A 21,883-nucleotide genomic window follows, 5' to 3' on the forward strand; every position below is an offset into this window, starting at 1 on the left:
GATTGTATAATAAAATTGCATGAAACTTTTATTGCTGAAAAAAAGGACTTTTCAAAAACGTTGTCCAAATCATATGGTCCTCTCCTACAGCACTGCTGCATGCAAGGGCTCGAAACAATATTGGCAGTACATTGGCAGAGCCCCATTGCTTTCCCTAGTAATAGCCCTTTTCACATATGTTGTAATCCTACCTGTCAATAAAAAAATAAAAAAACATTATTTTTTTTCTTTCAGTTCAAACGGTATTTCTTGTATTTGGATTTAGTTATTGCAGAGTATTACCATATAAAATTAAATTACATTAGTACAAGCATTAAATATTAGTAATTTTTATACAAAAACATTATTTTTGAACAAACGCGAGAACCTCAAAAAATGGTCTCACTAGACGAAAACATGTGCATCGGGGCTCGTATACTTTTAGCCCTCTACTCTTCGATTATATATAGCAATATATGTATATTTTTAATAAATTTAATTTATGCTTATTTTTTTTATAACAAGTTTTATTCATTAAATAACATCTTTTTCTTCCAGATATACTCGATTCCTACACTTATTTTTGTTTATAACGTATATTTTTATGACACGGTAAAACCACGTAAATAGGGGTTTTATGGAAAATGCCCTTTAACCCGGATATTGTGCGCAAATTGGAGTTTACAACCCATAACAGAATCGTGAAAACTATTCTGAACATGATAAGATAGTAAAAATAATACTAGTATAAATATATATATGTCTAACATACGTGTGAACATGACCCAAAAAGGGCGTAAGCGACGCCGAAAGGAAAAATTTGAAGCTTATTTAAACATATAAGTAACCATTTTTTTGTAGTTAAATGATACTTTTCGTAATCAATAACATCGTTACTTTGACACAAGAATGTCTAAAAAAAATAACTCATAATTTTTTTACACTGTAGCATTTTCCTTGTTTTGCATGAAATTGTTGTTTGATATGAAATTTTGAAATTATATTATTTCATAAATATTGAAAAATGCACTAAAATTTTGGTAATAACTTATTATACGCTTATTAAGTATTATATAAGTTGAATAAAATGTACACATATTAGTGAAATAGTATATTTTAATAATTGATGAAAATTTACCTTTATTAATTTCTTTAGCGGCTGGGTAGAGGGGTAAAATTAGTGTTGATTTTGAAACTTGATATAATCACTATAATCTACATGACAAACTGCAACTTTTGGTACCGGTTCCACATTGATAATCAAATTTTTATTTTTTTCCATACAACGACGCTCCACCCTAATACATAAATACTTTAAAACTAGCATACATATTATAAAAATATATTTTAGAACTAAACACCACGAATTACATTATACCCCGCAGTGTCTGAAGGCCGGCCGCGGAACCGCCGAAACTTGACACCCTTTACACGGCGTTGGCTTGTTCTTGTAAATGTGTATTATGTATTTTAAAGTATAATTTTGATTGGCTTGTAATATGAATCCAATAAATAATATTTATTGTTATATTAACTAATAATAATAATATATCAAATTTTTTATACATTTTATGGTAAATAATAATCTCTTTAAAAGGGTAGCCAATTTTTTGCTTCTATGTATATTTTGACACTCGATATTTCAAGTATATATATTTTTTAAGGCTGATAAGATTTTTTACCACTTAAGTGGCCTATAAAAAAATAAATAACGCATTTAAACGACTGACACTCATATACATTTAATTTAATTAAACAATAACGAAATAAAAAGTTTTGGGCTGTCCTCGTAATGGCATTTAAAGAACTCAACGAAACGCCAAATTAAATTTTCGCACAATTCCACAGAGACCGAGCAACTTGTAATGTTCCCAATGATTTTATACAAAAGCCCGTAATTGTGTTTAAAAATTTGTACGTAATTATTATGCATTCCGTAAAATCAGGTAACTTTAGTCCACAACTTATAACTATGGTCCAAATTCAAGTTCCAGTAAAAATAGCTATACTTAAGTATTTTTCAAATTATTTTGAGTATACGAGTAGGTATAATATAGAAAGAGCATTAGGCCCACTTGCACCATTCCACTAACCCGGGGTTAACCGGTTAAACTTGGAGTTACCATGGTTACCAGTACAATTTGACACTGGGTTGACGGTTAAACCGCTTAACCCCGGGTTAATGGGATGGTGCAAGTGGGCCTTAGTGTATCTAAGCTCCAAAATAAATGTAACGAGTACAAATCATACAGGCTCGTTAAGAATTAACGTTAAAAACTGGACCATAATTCTGTGGCCCTAGTGAACAAGGGTACAAGTCTCAGGCAGCGCAGTTGTAAAAGGGCGTAAGTTCCACGTAACACTTATGCCCTTTTACACCTAAGCTGCGCGTGACTTGTACCCTTTTTCACTAGGGCCACAGAATTGTACTTAAGGACTATAGTTACCTGATTTTACGGTACAGTATGATTTAAGTATGTTAGTTAAGCGTTCTCTCACATCAAATCTCTGGGTAGTATGAAAGTGCGACAGAGACAAAAAAAGTTGCGGAGATTAATGTTGCTCGTGCGCGCCTAGCCTTAGAGTTCACAGTTACGCATGTTCATCAACGGAATTTCATTCGACGTTATGTTATTTATATTAAATAATTTTACATTGAAATTGTGGTGTAGTAGAAATGAGATAATATTCGGCAAGCTATTTTTACTCTTAGGTATTTACGGAAGTTATTTTTATTAAATAATTTACTTTGAACAAACTAAACTGAAATGGTGGTGTAGTGGGGATAATATTCGGTGAGCTATTTTCTGAACCTGTTATCAAAAGTTCATCTGTTATTATCTTTTCTATACAAGTATACATACATCTTTCAAATCGGAACTTTTGGGTTCCAATCGTGGTATATTCTAATGAGTCTCTAAATTTATGTTCGTAATGAAGTCTCCAAGTCTCCACGAGAGTCATTTACCCAACTACTTAGTGACATATTACACCCAAGGCATTCATGGCTCACTCCGCCTTTTACATTGGACCATTACAAGCACATGCGCCACATACATACTTCATAGTAAACTCGAGGATAGGCCAAAGGCATGATGCCATATTTTTGAGCGATGGTGCCATACCTTTGGCCTACTGTCGAGTAGATAGCGATACTTTTTGACATTTAACAAATTTAACACATATCAGTGAAAAAATAAGGATAAAAGTCAGATGGCGTTCTAAAAGTGGTAATCATTTGTGTCGAAAGCCTACATTAACTATACTAAATGTTCTGACTACATAATTTACTTTGACAATATTACTCTATTTCAAATTCTCTTTGCTGTTACTGCGTTTCTGCTGCTGCAGAAAATGTCAAAGTTAATGCCGATGTCGTGCATATGATATTCCTGCAGAAATGCAGTAAGCAACAACGATGCAGCAATCGAATTTAAACTGTCGTAGAGACAGTTAACATAAAGCAAATTTTAGTGTTTTACCAATACGCGGCGCGCGGCCATCATTAACGCTACTCACACACTGTTAAGGGGCCCACAGATTGCCAGTTCGCCGGACGATATCAGCCTGTCAGTTGTTCAGAGCTGTCAAATTTTGCGTTCATTTAGAGCCTGAAAATGGAGACCTAAGTTCTCAGAAACAAGTCGCGCGAGTGACACGTGAGTTTTTAACCGAACTGCAGTCTTAAACCGAATATTACCTTTATTTGCTTTATTAATGTCACGTTTCTATTAGTCCCAAGGTTGGTCAAGGTTTCAATTTGCATAATCGATAGGTACGTATTATGAAGCCCTGTACATGTTTGAATGTTTCTGAAAGAGTAGTTTTGTTAACCTGAGTACTATTTCGTTTTTATGGCCAAGTTCCAAGTTTAGCTTTCAACTTGGCACATTCCTTCACGTAACAATATCCTGTACGGCAGCCAAAATAGGAACTAGAAAATGAATGTTATTTTATGTTTTACCCGGCCGTTGCTTTTCGAGCATAGGCAATATTACTTCAATTTTCTTATATAATCCTATCTTACGAGTGGGTAGTCACTAAAAGGAATTCTCTGGTCATATTTGTAGGACAGGGTGAGTTTTACGAGGTGATTTCATTTTCGACGTTTTTTGTACATGATTTCTAACAGTCAAAATTACAGTAGTGGCTATCCTTTTACAATTTACTTTGTCAGTTATTTGGACCTATTGTTTCTCAATTCATATTTCATAATATCTTATCCAGAAAATATCATGAACAAACAACAAAGGCTTTCTGGTTAAATATCAAATGGATTCAGTGCACGAGCAAAATGCTTTTATGGTAAGATTTAGACAAAGCCGCCATAAATGTGAACATAAAGTGCGCGAAAATGAATGAATGGCATGCTAATCTCGAGCCAGTGTCGTGTTCACATTACACGGCCCATTACTGTTTGTTCTGATTTGTCTAAAGCAATTGGCAAATATATCGTAATATGAATGCCGATTTATGTACACGCACACGCTGTATATGTATAATTAACGCAAAGCTCCTGAGATACCTAGAAGAACACGATCTGATCAGCGACCGCCAATATGGTTTTCGCCACGGTCGCTCGACTGGTGATCTTCTAGTGCATCTCACACACCGCTGGGCTTCGGCTATTGAGAGTCAAGGTGAGGCATTGGCAGTTAGCCTAGATATAGCGAAGGCGTTCGATCGGGTCTGGCATCGGGGTCTCCTGTCGAAGTTACCATCTTATGGATTCCCGGAGGGACTATGCAAATGGATCGCTAGCTTTTTGTCCGGCAGACGCATACGAGCCGTAGTAGACGGAAGCTGCTCCGATAGCATGGACATTAACGCTGGCGTTCCGCAAGGTTCTGTGCTATCCCCTACGCTGTTTTTGCTGCACATCAATGACATGATATGTTGTCTATCGATGACATTCATTGCTATGCTGACGACAGTACTGGGGATGCCTATTACACAGGCCGTGCTAATATCCCTCGTTCTGTGGTGCTGGAGAGTCGTGAAAAGCTTGTGTCAGACATTGAGAGCACTCTATCCAGAGTTTCGGTGTGGGGTCGGGACAATTTAGTGCGATTCAACCCCACCAAGACACAAGTTTGCGCGTTCACCGCTAAGAAAACCCCATTTACTGTGGTCCCACAGTTCCAAGGCACAGCCCTTACCATGTCAGGGAGTATTAGAATCCTCGGTGTTGACATCTCCAGTGACGTCCAATTCCGCAGCCACCAGGAAGGTAAGGCTGCACTGGCATCCAAAAAACTCGGTGTATTCAATAAAGCGAGGCGATACTTTACTCCGGGGCAAAGACTGCTGCTTTATACATCGCAAGTCAGACCCCATATGGAGTACTGCTGTCACCTTTGGGCAGGAGCACCTGGATGCCAGCTTGGACCCTTCGACTCAGTCCAAAGACGCGCTGTGCGAATCGTCGATGATCCCAAACTCACAAGCGGTATTGAACCTTTAAGTCTAAGGAGAGACTTTGCCTCCTTGTGTGTGTTCTACCGCTTGTACAATGGGCTGTGCTCTGAGGAACTATTTGACATGATGCCAACGGCCACTTTTTATCACCGCACCGCTCGCCGTCGGCAGGGTGTTCATCCTCACACTCTAGAACCTAAATGGTCGCGTACTGTGCGATTTAAGAGGAATTTCCTCCCGCGGACGCTCCGGCTGTGGAATGAGCCCCCTTCCGAGGTTTTCCCGAGGGTCTACAGTATGGGGTTCTTCAAAAAAGGAGTGTACAGGTTATTAAACGGTCGGCAAAGCGCATGTAACACCTCTGGAGTTGCAGGCGTCCATAGGCTACGGTGACTGCTTACCATCAGGCGGGCCGTATGCTAGTTTGCCACCGATGTGGTATAAAAAAAAACCTAACCGATACTTTTGGCAGTTGTTTATTTACAGGCGCCCTCTATTATTTATGATTATATTATAATTTAAACAAACACATACATTAATGCAATGCGTAATAATAATGTACTTAAATGTAGATTCCATCAACTCTCAATAGTCCTTACACCCCGGCGGGTGCTATCTACTATCTACCCCTTACATTTCATTAAAGTGTCAAAAGGGCCTCTAGGTGTTGGTTTCGGCTCCGCGCACGCCCCCTAAAGGTCCGGAACACCCTTGTTCCGTGATGGGAAAGACATACAAAAGATGTAAATGTAGACAATATACCGGGTGTGGCCTGTAACACGAGCAAATAATTAAAACATAGATTGTACTCCTCAAACGGTGACACTTTTGTTCAACAACTTTTAAAAATTATGAAGTATTTAGACTCCCTATTTTTCATACAAAATAAATATTATCTTCAATGAACGCCATCGCCACGCCATATCATTGTGATTGACGTTGCTTGTCACGCCTTAAACATAACAAAATTCGCAATACATTGCGTCTCTGAATAAACTTTAAAGTGTCAGTACGAGGAGTACAGCCTACAGTTTAATTTTTTGCTCATGTTACAGGCCACACCCGGTATACACGCGTATTCGGGTAATTCCCTGTACTTAAAATTGTCGTTCTGAAAATGCAATCTAATTTTAATAGAATTAAGGGTGATTTTCGGATTTGCCCGACATTCTGATGTATTCAAAATTACCTGAATATGCCTTTTATCAAAAGTTCAACACTATTTTATCATTAATTAAATTGGGTAGGTACCTATATGTTTCATCCCTTTCTTACAAATACACTAAGTCAAAATGACAGATAAAGACAATCGATTCAAAGCTAATTCAAGCTTGTAATGCGTTTATGAATAATGCCATAAGTGTTTATCATGCGAGTTGCTAAACCATACATACCGCTATGTATGGTTTGCAAGTCGTATGATAAACTCTTAAGCCGACCGCACTCATTCTTTCCCGTCCTTAAGCGGCTAAACTATGACATCAAGCGAAACCCACAACCCAACAATATGTCTGCAGAGCACAACTAATACGGCTCAGCCGTCCAAACAGGCCGTACGTGCTTCAAACCTAATTTAGTTTAATCGGCTCATTAATTGGCCCTCTAGAAACTTGTGAAACTTCAATACCCTCGGGGTACTCGGAACATAGAATACAAATGGGCAGATTTAGGGCCCGCTTTGGCGCGTAGACTTTGCGTTAATCCGTGGCAAAGATTCGGGCGGCCGGCGATAAGATTTGCCTTTATTAAGTGAAGGGAAATGCGTAAGAACGTTACTAAAACCATTAGACATTTAAAGTTACTTACTTGTAAATAGAGAAAAAAGAAGTAAGAAGTAAACTGAAAACATCTCAACTTGACGGTGACGACACTGTTGGAGTAGATGTATTATCGTATTAGTAAAGTCTCTCTCACACTCACATAATTTTATAATCGTGTCTACGTATCACTTTCAACCTGCTTCATATATAATTATATGTATAAACAATAAGCCACTTTCAGAGCATAAGAAATAAAAAAGGTGAAAGAAATATTGCTACGTCTAAAACGTCTGATATTGCGAGACATCAATAAAATGCCATTAACATTTTCCCTTTTGTTCCTTTAATTTTCATTTCTCCGTCGACTAATTGAATTGAATAATGCAATATTACCAAACCAATTCCAATAATAGAATACTAAATTAGGTCTGTTTTAATATGCGCTATCCTAACATCGTTGCGTTGGGCAATTACATAGGTAGATTCGAAAATGGTTATGACGTCATCATGCAAATTCATCACGCTGGTGAACGGAATTGGCAATCCAGCTAAAGTGCTTTTAGGCCGTGATAACTATCTTATGAATTATTATACGAGCGTAGGTGCACATGTGTCAGACGCCATATTTCCGAGAACATTGGTGAGCAATTGAGCATTTATAGAAGGTGGTTTGTTGTAGTTTTTTAATTAACAAAATCATGAAAGCAATTAAGCAGTTTCCAATTGGTTTAGGCGTAGGTACATTATTCAAACCGGTACGGAGGATGTGAGTTGAAAATCTTTGAGTTTCTCGAAATTTAGGAATAATGGAATATCCTTTGATAGCGGAAATCGGTCTAATATTATTCTGGCCTAGTTTCTGTTCAGGGCTAGAATGTAAGGCCAGATATCTAATGTTTGATGGTGATATCTGATAAAAATGCGCGTTTTCCCAGAGGTAAGACCTGGCTAGATCGATTTATCGCCCCCAAAAACCCCCATATAGCGAATTTTATCGAAATCATTAGAGCCGTTTCCGAGATCCCCGAAATATATGGATAAATAAACAGGAATTGCTCGTTTAAAGGTATTACATAGATAGATATAAGTATTAGGATTATGTGGCAAGCTCAGGCAACATCTGAGTTTGAAGCGGGTTTCAGTACCTAAAAGAAATAAACTGATTCAGGCAAGACGCAACTAGGAAGCGCAAACAGTGAGATATAAGTATAGGAGCCGGGAACACTGGGATAACTAATAAAAAGGCAAATGCGCGTCCGTTCGCATTAGAAGATGTATTTCGAGAGACAAGTTAAAACTACCACCAATTATGACATTAAATATTTTATAAAAAATCTTAACCTACCCGCGAGTTCACTGACCGAGCGATCAGCTGTGATACATGTCTATGGATATACCTTCGGTGCTATACATGTACATATATCACACCCTACCACTTAACTAAGACTACATAGTATACGGTCGTCGGCCATGTACTAATATGGCAAGTAACGATCCCGTGAAAACTTCTCCTCCAGGCCAGGTGAAAAGAACCCTTATGTAAATGCTAATAAGACTGACATGGAAAAGCCGTCTCCACTATAGATCCGACAATTATTACACAATATCATAGTAAATTAATAACAGAACTTCCTTAAATATAGTTATTTCTAAAGTACAATCCAGTATTAATCTTTACATTTTTTTATACTTATTCTAAAATTACAAACAAGTAGTACTTAATATAATATGGGATTACCATATCTTTCTACGGGCACGGGCACACGTTTAGGTATCGGGGCAGGTGGCACAGAAGCGGGCCCCGGTGGCGCACACGGCTCCGAGTTATCATGGTTATCGTCATAGTCCGCCGCTGGGCACGCTGTTATAGCTAAGCGTGAGTTATTGCGTAACTGATCTATATGCCTTTTAATAATTTGACCGTCTTCCCTTTGCACCAAATAATTACGTGAACCTAATTGTTCCGTGATCGTACCGCTAACCCATTTCTCCCCCTTGCTAAAATTCCTAGCCCAAACATTATCACCTACACTATACGATCTCGAGACGCCCCCCGCGTTTTCGCGCTGTCGGAGCTGCGCGGCGCGCGCACACTCGTGCGCCGCGGCGCCGGCGTCAGCGCGCAGCAGGTCCAGTCGTGTGCGCAGACCTCTTCGCTGCAGCAACCTCGCCGGCGACTCGCCCGTACTGCTGTGAATAGAATTCCTATACGCCAGTAAATATGACTGGAGCGCGGCGTCCACGTCTTGCCTATCCCGTAAAGCCTTCAAAATGGTTTTTTTAACTAGCTTTACTGCACCTTCTGCTGCTCCGTTTGAAGATGGATGATACACCGGAGAGTAGGTTTGTTTTATGCCATTAAATTGCATGAACTGAGTCAGTTCTCCACTCGTGAACGGCGGGCCATTGTCCGATACCATCATCTTGGGTAGCCCGAAACGAGCAAACATCTCCCTTAAAACTCTGATGACGTCATCTGCCGTTGTTCTCGTCATTTGTTTTACTTCAATCCATTTGGACGATGAATCCACGACTACTAAATAGGTCATGCCGTTTAGGGGTCCTAGGAAATCCATATGCAACCTACTCCAAACTTCTTCGAGATATGGCCAAGCTTGTGGTGTAGATTTGGCTGGGGCCGGTGCTTCCAGAGCGCATGTGGTGCATTCCATACACGTTTTCTCGATTTCAGCATCAATGCCGGGCCACCAAACATAGCTCCGGGCAAGACTTTTCATTTTGACGACTCCAAAGTGGCCTATATGCAGCTCACGTAGAACGTCATTTCTTAATGTCGTGGGTATCACCATTCTGTAGCCCCACATGACACACCCGGCTTCTGAGTACAGTTCGTGACGTCTTACCCAATACGACTGCAGCTCTGGATCGTCACACTTCGCTGGCCACCCTGACTGTAAATACATAACCACTTTTCTCAGTAGATCATCTGTTTTTAAATTGGCTCTGACTTGATCACTAGTAATTGGTAAGAAATCCTGTACGAATTGTACATATGTCACCTCAGTCCTGTCTGCTGCCTGCTTCCCCACTGGTAGCCTGGACAATGCGTCAGCTCCATTTTTGTCTGTAGGCACGTATTCTATGTCATACTGGTAACCAGACAAAATTACCGCCCATCTTTGTAGTCTGCTCGCGGCCATCGACGGAATACCTCCCTTATCTCCAAATATGGAAACCAACGGCTTATGATCGGTTCTTAGCAAAAACCTTCGACCGTACAGGTACTGATGGAATTTTTTTATTCCAAACACAATTCCCAAGGCTTCTCTTTGAATCTGAGAATAATTTACCTCCGCCGCATTGAGCACTCTGGACGCGTATGCAACAGGCCTTTCCGTACCATCTGGCATCTGGTGCGAAATCACCGCCCCCACGCCGCTCGAACTCGCATCTGTAGTTAGACATAGCGGAAGTTCAGGGTCATAGTGCGCTAACACCGAACTGGAAACCAAACAACGCTTGACGGCATTAAACGCTTCCGAACGTTCCTTGGTCCAACTAAACGAAGCCCCCTTCCTTAATAATTTGTATAATGGTGTTAACGTCATACTTATATTTTTAACAAATTTCCCATAGTACATAATCATTCCTATGAATGAGCGAAGCTCGGTTACATTGGCCGGTATCGCCATGTCCTTTATAACTTTAATCTTTTCCGGACACGTGTGAACCCCTTGTTTACTAATGCGAAACCCTAAATACGTCACCGATTCCGCGAAGAAAGAGCATTTTTCTTTCTTAACTTTCAACCCAAATTTCTCGAGGCGTCCTAGCACTTGATGTAATGTACGCAAATGATCCTCCCTGTCTACTCCCGTTATAATTACGTCATCAAGGAAAACACCTACTCGCGGTAAGTCTGCGAAAAGTTGTTCTAGTTTCCTTTGACATATCCCCGGGCTCGACGATAGCCCATAGATCAGCCTATTATACATATACAGGCCTTTATGCGTGTTGATTACGGTATAAGGTTTAGATGCCTCGTCCAACTCGAATTGTGCATAGGCTTGAGACAAATCAATTTTTGAAAACGTTTCCCCCCCGTGTAATTTGACAAGCAGGTCCTCAACTCTAGGCAAGGGAAAACGGTCAACCTCTAAGCATCTGTTTAGTGTTAATTTATAATCGCCACAAATGCGAATACCTCCATCACGCTTAATTACCGGTACTATCGGCGTGGCCCAGTCTGACGTCTCGACCGGCGTGATAATGCCGTCCCGCTGCAGCTGGTCCAGCGCGCGCTCCACCGGCGCGCGCAGTGCGTACGCCAGCGGCCTCGCTCGCATGTACACCGGCGCGGCGCCCGAGCGCACGCGCAGCGCCACCGTGCCGCCTGTGTACCGCCCGAGCCCGTCCGCGAATACATCCTTATACCTAGAAATCAATGAATCCATAGTCAGTTCCAATTTGGTATCAATTTTGTTACAACTAAACGGCTCCACGCCCATTTTCAACTCGTACAGCCATTGTCTTCCTAACAATGGGTTTTTGCCCCCATCTATAACAAATAAATCTAAAGACATCTCTTTGTTTTATATTTAACTATTGGAGTAATTCTACCGACCGGGCGTAAACTTCCTCCTGCGTAAAAGTTGACTAATAGATTAGGTGTTAAAATAGGTAGATTATTAAATAATTTTTGATAGCATTCAAGACTTATACATGAAATGGCACTACCGGAGTCAACTTCCATTTCTAAACCTATTCCGTTAACGTCCAATGTCATCATAAACGGCTTATAACGACTTAAACTGCCTACAGATAAAGCGTTAAATTGTACCTCGTTCAACAACTCCTCCTCATCCTCCTCGTTTGCGTCCAACGCATGCACTCTAGCTCCAGTTTGTAGTCGGGGACACATCTTCTTTAAATGACCTTGTTGCATGCATACGCGACAAGAATACACGCGGAATTTGCAAGTCGCCGCGTCATGATTGCCGCCACAAACACGACACTGGCCCTGCTCGCGAGCGCGCGGCGCTCCTGCCGATGCCGCTCCCGCCACGGGCGCCTGCTTCGCCTGTGCGCGTCCGCCCCATGCCTGCGGTGCCGCCTTGCTGCGCCCCGCTACCTGGGTTGCCCCGTTAGACCTCCAGGTCCCCGACGAGCCCTGCCTTCGGGCCCCGCTGCCGCTGGCCGATGCATATAGCACTTCCACAACCTCTTTACTAGTGCCGCGCGTCCTACTATCGACTGCCGCTGCGTCTTTCTCTGCTGCCTCCATGGCAACCGCCAGCTTCCAAGCCTTGGCGAATGTCAAAGCATCTTCTACGAACAACCTCTGCCTAATAGTATCGTCCGCTATGCCACACACTAATTGATCCCGTAGATTATTTTCCAGTTCCGTCTTAAAATCACAATATTGAGTCATCTTCTTTAAATCCGCGACATAGACCGCCAACGACTCGCCTTTTTTTTGTATTCGTTGACGAAATTTGTAACGTTCCGCCATTATGCTCCTTTTAGGCTGTAAATGATTAGTCATCAGTTCTTTTAACACTTCAAATTTTTTTGTTGAAGGTTTGTCCGGCGTACACAATGTCACTAATAACTCGTAACTTGCACTGCCCATCACTGTAATTAACGTAGGCACTTTCAATGCATCCGTTACGCTATTCACAATGAAATATTGCTCTAACCTATCCACATACAACGCCCAATCGTCCGCGCTAGGATCAAACGGTTGCAACTTTCCAATCGACATTATAATACTGTCCTTTCACTGCCGCACGCTTAATTGTCCGTATTCGTCGCCAAATGAGATATATAGGAGCCGGGAACACTGGGATAACTAATAAAAAGGCAAATGCGCGTCCGTTCGCATTAGAAGATGTATTTCGAGAGACAAGTTAAAACTACCACCAATTATGACATTAAATATTTTATAAAAATCTTAACCTACCCGCGAGTTCACTGACCGAGCGATCAGCTGTGATACATGTCTATGGATATACCTTCGGTGCTATACATGTACATATATCACAGGTTTGACGTCTGCTATAGCTCTGTGTCTCAAACTCGTGTGAGTACTTTGCAGCTAGGTAATGGCTTTACTCATCTCAAATTAGTCGGGTTATTGTTGACCGAACACGAGCATGTGGCATTTTGGTCCCAATTCAATTAAAGTTCAGTTTTAAGGGATCAGCTGGAATAATTCAATAAATTACAGAAACTTCATGCGTCCAAACGTGTTGAAACGTGTCGCTAATGGGGTGTAATTGGATTACAAGTTATCGAGTGATTTAGTTTCTGGGATTTGGGTCGGAAACAGATACGTATGGACCACCCATTTACCTACGTCAATGACTGCTAACTATCCCTATCCTATTGGATATTAAAAGTTAATTTTTCGTACATAAGTTCCGATAAACTTTTCGGTACGAGCCTGCAAGTCTTATGGATTGGCTCCAGGGCTCTGTATGTTGGGTAAATAGTTCTATTTTGCTGAAAATGACAAGCTATGTTGTTTTTAATAGGCAAAGTCAATGTAGCTCTCTCATTTCAGATTATTATTCAGTATGTTTTATAAAATAATATTATTATTTGCAGGGTCCAGTCAAGCTCGGACGCTCATACATTTTAAAATAATATATCCATCAAGTTAAATTCATTTTTAAAACAGTGTTTTTACAAAACAATTTTATCGGTTAAATTTTGACTGATATTTTCTCTCCAACGGTTAATACGCTTAGATAAATTATGCCAAGATAAAGACAAATAATCCACCACTCCATTAAATCTTAAAAAGGGAATGCTTTTAAGAAATTAGCTCACTAATCTTTGTCTTGACTTAAAAGGGGATTATGTCGAAGAAAAATGCTCGCCCTTTTTATACTGTTCTTTTTTCTACATTGATAAGAAATTTAGAGAAATATCTCTAAGGCACATTAATTATTATTTTTTCATTATAATTGGTTTTTGTTTCTACTTAAGTTTTAATTAGCCATGCTGCACCTTAATAAACATTCACTTATAATTGTGTTTTTTAATTACGGGCTTTTGTTAGTATTATCGTACCGTATTCTAGGAATCTATTTAAATAAATTTATACTGTTTGCTTTTTTAAGTGGACGTGCTACAGAGATTTAATATTAAATGCAAATTTATTTTAGCCGTAAACTTTACTAGAATACTAATATTTTAAACGTTCTAATAAGTATTTATATTTCCATTTCAGTGACAAACTAGACTAAAAACAGCTACAATATAATTACATTTTATTCTTTATTAAATAATAAAGGTGGCTAATTTAGGAATATAAAATCTAACTCGATATGATACCCCGATAAGTGCTGCTTGGTTGTACCCGTTAAAGAGAGCATTTGAATTAAACAATTACTCGTACAATATGTGGTATAACGTAACTAATAGTTACTCCTCTAATGCGAACTGTCTTTGAATTAACCAGAAAGCCCGCATTTGGTTTAACTCGTTGATTTACAACTAAGCGGGGACTAATTCGTTAGTAAAAGACGTAATCCGTCAGAGCTAGGCGGAGTCGGTGCAATCCTCGTAGATAAAGGGGATGAATTGAATTGATGTTGTAACTAGCTAACATCATATGCATTACCGAATAACAATAAAAAAAAAAGATTAATTTAATACTCATTTTACTTATATTTACTTCTGAAAGAACCTGACGAAGGTTTGCGTATTATTTACTAGGTGGGTATTTATTTTAAAAACCTGACAAAAATCGACGCATACTGCACCGGGCACACGCACGTTAAATAGATTTAAAAAATGAATATCCGCTAACGCACCCAAAATATATTTATATGATTATTTATATAATAAAAAGCGCAGGTAAAATTTACGAGTTTTGTAATTTATTAAATCGTTTACTTGTAAATTAAAAAAAATACAAGTAAGTAAATGAATTTAGACTCGGCGAGGCTTATACATAAGTCCCTATCCATAACTTTGCAGCGAAATTAAAACTAAGTGACTAATTCGCTGCCAAAATATTATCAGATGAGATTAAAATTCGACTACTATCAAAGAGTATTTTGTGTACTTACTCATTGGTGACCAATAGTCATTGGTGACCAGGAAGTAGATTCGAATCTGTTATGGTCTTGAACTGGTTTCGATACGACCTTTCCGATCGTTTTGGGAATTGGCCGAAACTCACGCCCGACTTTCACTTTATTTCGCATACACCAATTAGCAAACTTTAAGGCCGTATCGAAATAAGATCAAAATCAAGTTGTTAAGTCTTAATTTGGCTCCAGCTACACGCAATCCAGGTGCATGTCTATAGTATATACAATTATAATAATCAATGAAAAGTAGGTACGTATGATTGTCGCCCACTAAAAATAATGTAATTTTTGCATTAGGTAAGTACTTACATTCAGTGAGAGCAAAGCTTAAAGCAAAACTAACATAGCCAGTACGCCCAGTACGCTCTAGCTCAGCAAATCCAATCAATGATAGGATTAATGAAATTAGTCTAGGGGCTGAGTGAGCGCCACTGCCTGCGGGTTCTTCTAAACTAACAGCCCGCATTAACCGTGATCTCATGTTACACGATTTAGTGCTGAGCACTGTTAATTCAATTCAACTGTACAACTCGAACACGGGTTCTTCAATTATTTGTATTCATTCATTCTACGTCAAGGGGCGTCACCACAAGTTTTTGTTTTTTATTCGGTATAATAGGGAATATTAGGCAAAGCTCTGCTTAGGTGGCACCTTTGTGGCACATACTGTAAACAAACCACATTGACACATCACACGTCACGTCAATCACATGGCCTACCGCGAAACAAGAAAATCGAAATTTCGTTATCTAATCTCTCTATCACTCTTGCATATTCGAGCGATAAAGAGGCAGATACTTAACTAAATTTCAATTTTCGCGTTTACCGGTAGGCCCTTGTTAACAAACCGCCTTGATGCATCAATGTCATATTTTATTGTCTGTGAAAACTTGTCAAAAAACAGTTTAAGGCACAGTATGAATAAGTTAGTCTATGAATTTACTGAGTCGGTAGTGCTGCACTCTGGCGGCAGAACATTGCAGTAATATCCCCTATTGACAGATAGCTTTTTGGGTTGCCACCTATTAACAATCATAGGGTACAATTATTTATTTAATATATATATATTTATTTCGGATAAAAAGATCCATACATTTTAATAGTTACATTACATATATAAATACCTAATACAATAAATTAAATTAAATAAAACTAATTCTTAAAGTACTTAACTAAATTTATTATGACTATTATGAGAGTTTTAACAGTAGGTACTACGAAATGTAAAATAAAAGCAATTCATTTTATTCCACCTGTATAAATAAACGTGTGAATATCAAAACATCATTTGAGTACGTAGACCTATTTTTAAATGGTAAAAATATCAACAGACAACTTATTTTTAAACTTTTTAATATTAGCTAGTTTAAATATACAGTAACAATCTAAAAATAACAAAAGAGAATTAATAATTACTTAGGCGCCATCGAAACTTGAAATTTTGTTGGGTAAAATTAATATTGAGTGGGTAGAAAAACTTTGGGGCGGGTTCCATATCAATCACCCTTGGGCGTGTATGTGCGTACGGCGTACGGTAGACATCCAGTTTATCCAGCAACAATTTACTCTTTCCTCGTGTCATCAATCTTATCAAATTTCGATTAATTTCAAGCGTATTGAAAACTGTTAAATACAATTGTGTTCTAATGCCCTGATAATGAGCGAACACTGATTACACTTTGTTTTATTAACAGGATGTTATTTATCTGAGATGTGATCAACTGATCATAAGCAACTTCCCATGTTGGATATTTGTATAGGTAGGTATTAATTTTAGAATCAACAAAACCTAAAAGATAAAATATTTTATATTTTATCCGCAATGCAGGTGAAACAGAAATACCCGGTAAATATTATTAATAGAGTCACATTTTATTATTCCATTTCGTTAGTGTTTTACGATTTTTTTTTTATGACTGAAACTTACAGCCAAAACTTACTGACTTGTCAGCATATTTCACGTGTAAGAAAATATTAATTCCATGGTTAAAAATTAATCAGAAACTCGTTTCAGATATGGAAAGTGTTGAAAAGTAAAGTCAATGTGTTGTAAAGTGAACCACTTTTTCAGAGTGTTGGAAAGCTTACCGCAGCCTGTTATAAATTTAATGAAGTTTTCGTTCCAGGTCCCTGCTTCCATGCGGTTTGCGTACAAAGACACCTGCTCTTGACTTACTTAATTTCAGGATGTTAAAGCAATTAATTACCGCTTGAAATAGCTTGTTGTTAGCGCTTTTGCAGCGCTATTGCGGGCGGTCTCTTTCGGTAGCCGCATGCGGGGTCTAGACTGCAAGATTGAGATTTATAGGTACGTGGAAATTGCGAGGGTAGCTTTTACGAACGTGGTTAGCTTCGCCCCTTTTACTTTGCTGTGAAATATAAACCCTAATAAAAGTATGTACGCGTTGTTAAGTAATGCACCATGGGAACGATAGTCAAGCTCTGGATACAACTTTATTTGACAATTAACAAAAAAAACACGATAAGTACAAGAACTTATTTTCTAACTATTTGACTCAATAAAATACTTGATATAGATTTATTGCGGTCGTTTGTTCAATTATACGGGTACGGGTACATCTTGGGTACGTTCGTAACCAGGAAATTAAAATAATTGAATAAATACGTTGTGATACCTTCTGCACGTGGAAAATTGATGCCAGAAATACCAAGAAACATAATTGTGACTTTTATTCCGTAAAAACATGGCAGTTTCTAGGGCCATCACCTTTTTTTTATCCTGCGACATTTCTAAATACATACCTATACAAAATATTTTAAATAAAAGTTTTGTAATGGATACAAAATATCTTTCTAACCAACAATCTACTTGACGACTGCTCTGTCTGAATGTACCTAACTTGGAAACTTTTATATGAGAGGTCGCAATAAAACACAGTTATTGTAGTTTTATGAGAGGAATCTGCGTTTTATACCATCCGCTATGGCGGATGCTGCCATGCCAGACTACTTTAACAGCTTTTTTATTCATGCTCAACATAGCAAAGAGACTAGCAAAGAAGGATTTGAAATAATTTCTCGTTATTATTACGTAATAATTATTTACTTACCTTATGAAATTGAGTCGGCTATTATGTTGGGAGACTTTAATGCACATCCAGGTGAACTTTTCTATAGAGAACTGGTTAGTTTTTGTGACGAACGGGAATGGCGCTGTGCGGATGTCCTTAAACTGGGTGTGACGTCGGCCGCGCATACATATATTAGTGATAGTCATAGTAACTGCAAGCGTTGGTTAGATCATTGTTTGGTCACAGAAGCTGCGTGGAAGTCAATTTCGTTTGTTAACATACGTTATGATGTGTACTGGTCAGATCACTTACCTTTAGTTGTAAAATTTAACCTCGGTAGTATTTCTGTTAAATATGTCTGTAATAGTACTAAAGCTTCTTTTAACAAAGTAAAATGGGGTGACAGGAGCGCTGATCAAATTATAAAATATAATGAATTATGTACAAGTAGACTAAGAAATATTGACTTCCCTATAGAATTAAGACATTGTGCTGATAATATATGTAATTGTATAGAACATAGAACAATTATTGACAATTTATATATTACAATAATTAATATTCTACGAGAGTCTGCCGCTTGTTGTCATGAAATAAATAATGATAATGATTATGCTAAAAAACGACGTATAATTGGATGGAACCGACATGTTAGGGAATTACACCAGGAGGCTAGGTTGTGTTTTCGATTGTGGCTCTCACAGGGTAAACCGTCTAGCGGCGAGGCCTATTCTAGGATGTGTGATTCCAGGAGGCGCTTCAAGTCCAAGCTGAAATGGTGTCAAGATAACGAGGAACAAATAAAAATGGATATGTTAGCAGCTCGCCATAAAGCAAAGGACTTCAAGCGCTTCTGGAAGCACACTAAGAACCTAGAGGGACCCCCGCGGGTACCTGCGAGCGTGGACGGCGTGTGTGAACCGGAGCAGATTGCTAAACTGTTTGCTAAACAGTTTAAAGTTGAGTCGCCTCTAGGACCTTCCCGGCAGATGTTTGATGAGGAGGTGCGACTTGATGGTGAAATTGTACGTTTTACAGTGAAGAATGTGCATGAGCTAATCAAACATATGCGTGGTAAGTCACCGGGTCATGACGACCTCAGCATCGAACATCTGCAGCATGCGGGGGTCCACTTACCTAGGGTGCTTGCTTTGTTTTTTAATGTATGTATAGGGCACGGGTACCTTCCAAGAGATCTCCTAAAGACAGTGGTGGTGCCTATTGCTAAAAGTAAAACGGCGGATGCCTCCGACAGGAACAATTATAGACCAATATCCCTGGCAACTGTCATCTCAAAGGTGCTGGACGGTTTGCTTGATCGATGTATAAGTAAACATATTGCGCTAAATGAAGCTCAGTTTGGTTTTAGACCTGGGCTCTCAACTGAAACAGCAATACTTCGACTAAAGCATACCGTTCAGTATTATGTGACTAGAAACACTCCCATTTACGCCTGTTTTTTGGACCTGTCGAAGGCATTCGACCTCGTGTCGTATGATGTACTGTGGGCAAAGATGAATAGTAGAACCAGCATACCTAAAGAAATTATAAAATTGTTTCGCTTTTGGTACACAAATCAAACGAATATGGTTAGGTGGGCTGGTTCTCTTTCTGAGGAGTATGGGCTGGAATGCGGGGTGAGGCAGGGGGGGCTGTCCTCTCCTCGACTTTTCAACCTGTATGTAAACGACCTTCTCGAGGAGCTCAGCAGTGCCGGCGTGGGCTGTTCTATAGATGGAAAGTTCGTTAATAATATCAGTTACGCCGATGATATGGTGCTGCTGTGTCCCTCGGTAAGGGCTCTTCAGATGTTAGTGGATATCTGTGAGGGGTACGCGGCGGCCCATGGACTAAGGTACAATGTTAAGAAAAGTGAACTTCTCGTTTTCAAGGCTGGAACTAGAAAACTGAGAGCAGTGCCACCAGTAAAACTGCTTGGAGTCCCCTTGAAAAAGGTCACCGAGTTCATGTACCTTGGTCACTGGGTTACCGAGAGCCTCTCCGATGACGCGGACATCGAACGTGAACGAAGGGCTATGGCGATGAGAGCTAATATGTTGGTTCGTAGGTTTGCTCGGTGCTCACGTGACGTAAAAATCACATTGCTTAAAGCGTATTGCCAGACCCCTGCAGCCTATGGACCAACTACACTCGAAAAACCATCAATAGTCTAAGAGTCCAGTACAATAACGCCCTCAGGATGCTGTTAGGGCTGCCTCGCTGGTGCAGTGCGTCGCGCATGTTTCTAGAGGCTAACACGGATGGCTTTAATACGATACTGCGGAAACGTGTTGCCTCCCTGATGCGCAGAGTGCGAGAGAGTACCAATAGCCTCCTGAGTGCTGTTATTGAAAAGTGTGAGTGCCCTGTTATGAGGCATTGGAACTATTTGCATACAGGCGACAGACCTCTCATTTTTAATGTAAAATAATTAGGAATTTAATTGTTTAATTTTGATTTTAATTTTAATTTTGATATATTATTATTACATGTTAATTAGTTTTGTGTCGTGGATATTATAATAATTATTAATTATTTTAATGTATGTTTAGTATGTAGGCACTAACTCTTAAATGTAAGTACTTGTAATACTAACAATTTTATGGACCTATGCAGTCTGAAATAAATATATTGAATTGAATTGAATTGAATAAGTATTATTACTACTTACTACACTTTATAATACATACATACATACTTACAATAGTTATAATACCAAGTATAATATCAAGAACATTGCTTTATATTTTCTTGTGGTTAGTTATTTTAATCAGGTACATAATATTAGGAGTAAAAAATATAACAATTATTATGGGGTCTTATTTGTTTTACCAAATGATCAATTTCCAACCGGGAAACCGAACTAAAAGTGAGCAAAGATATTTTCTGCTTGTATATTTCTATTAACAATAAAACGTTTTCTTTTTTTTTCTTCATGTGCCGATAATATTGCTTTTTATCATACCTATACCTACATATGTTTACGCATGTGAAAAATCTGATCAAAGTTAAATAAAACTAACTGCAAGCGTCAATTTGTAATCTATCGAAATCCAAATAAATTCATCGTTTACTAATCGAAATGGAGAGGAATCCATTTGCAATTTTCTGTAGCTCCATCTCTGTCATTCTATTAGTTGAGCTTCGAGTGCAAACAGCTTTGAGTCGATCACATTTTAAATTTAATTTTGGTTCTACTGCGCATCACGTTAACACTTCATTCGTAAGAAATTATTATTGGAGAAACCAGTTTCTAATACGTAGTTATAAGCCAACTTAAAAAGTCAATCTTCGTAATGAATAATAAAGTCTGTGTTTGTGGGGTTACGTCTACTCTATGTCAGGCTCAGGGTGCGTAGCCAACATGCAAATCGTTTACGCTCCGTAGAAAACGAAACGCAACTATCACTGTCGCACTAATATGGAAGAGTGATAGAGAGACGCAAAGCGTTTCGTTGTCGTAGTGCAAGCAATTGTCACCTTGGCTAGGCAAACAAGTCCTATTGTGTAACTTTGTGTGATACCCGGACATCTTGGTTATTCAGGCGTCACTAAATATCTGTTGGCAACATGGAATTTAAGTGAAAAAATGCGTAAATTCCTAAAAAAGATAAAATAAAATGATGTT

At 38.9% G+C, this 21,883-nt stretch overlaps 2 protein-coding genes and 1 long non-coding RNA gene across 3 annotated transcripts in view; 2 read left to right on the top strand and 1 right to left on the bottom strand.

Annotated features, from left to right (window-relative positions):
- LOC134803405 (uncharacterized) overlaps window positions 1-21,883 on the top strand; it is a 351,777-nt gene that overhangs the window by 197,128 nt on the left and 132,766 nt on the right. The window lies entirely within an intron of this gene.
- LOC134803395 (C3 and PZP-like alpha-2-macroglobulin domain-containing protein 8) overlaps window positions 1-21,883 on the top strand; it is a 136,639-nt gene that overhangs the window by 47,792 nt on the left and 66,964 nt on the right. The gene's annotated exons all lie outside the window — the stretch shown is intronic.
- Window positions 11,692-12,974, bottom strand: LOC134800171 (uncharacterized). The gene has a single exon (XM_063772655.1). The coding sequence runs from the start codon at window positions 12,880-12,882 to the stop codon at window positions 11,692-11,694; it is 1,191 nt and encodes a 396-aa protein (XP_063628725.1). The 5' UTR covers window positions 12,883-12,974.

Source organism: Cydia splendana, chromosome 2 (assembly GCF_910591565.1).
Source record: "Cydia splendana chromosome 2, ilCydSple1.2, whole genome shotgun sequence".
Classification (NCBI taxonomy): domain Eukaryota; kingdom Metazoa; phylum Arthropoda; class Insecta; order Lepidoptera; family Tortricidae; genus Cydia; species Cydia splendana.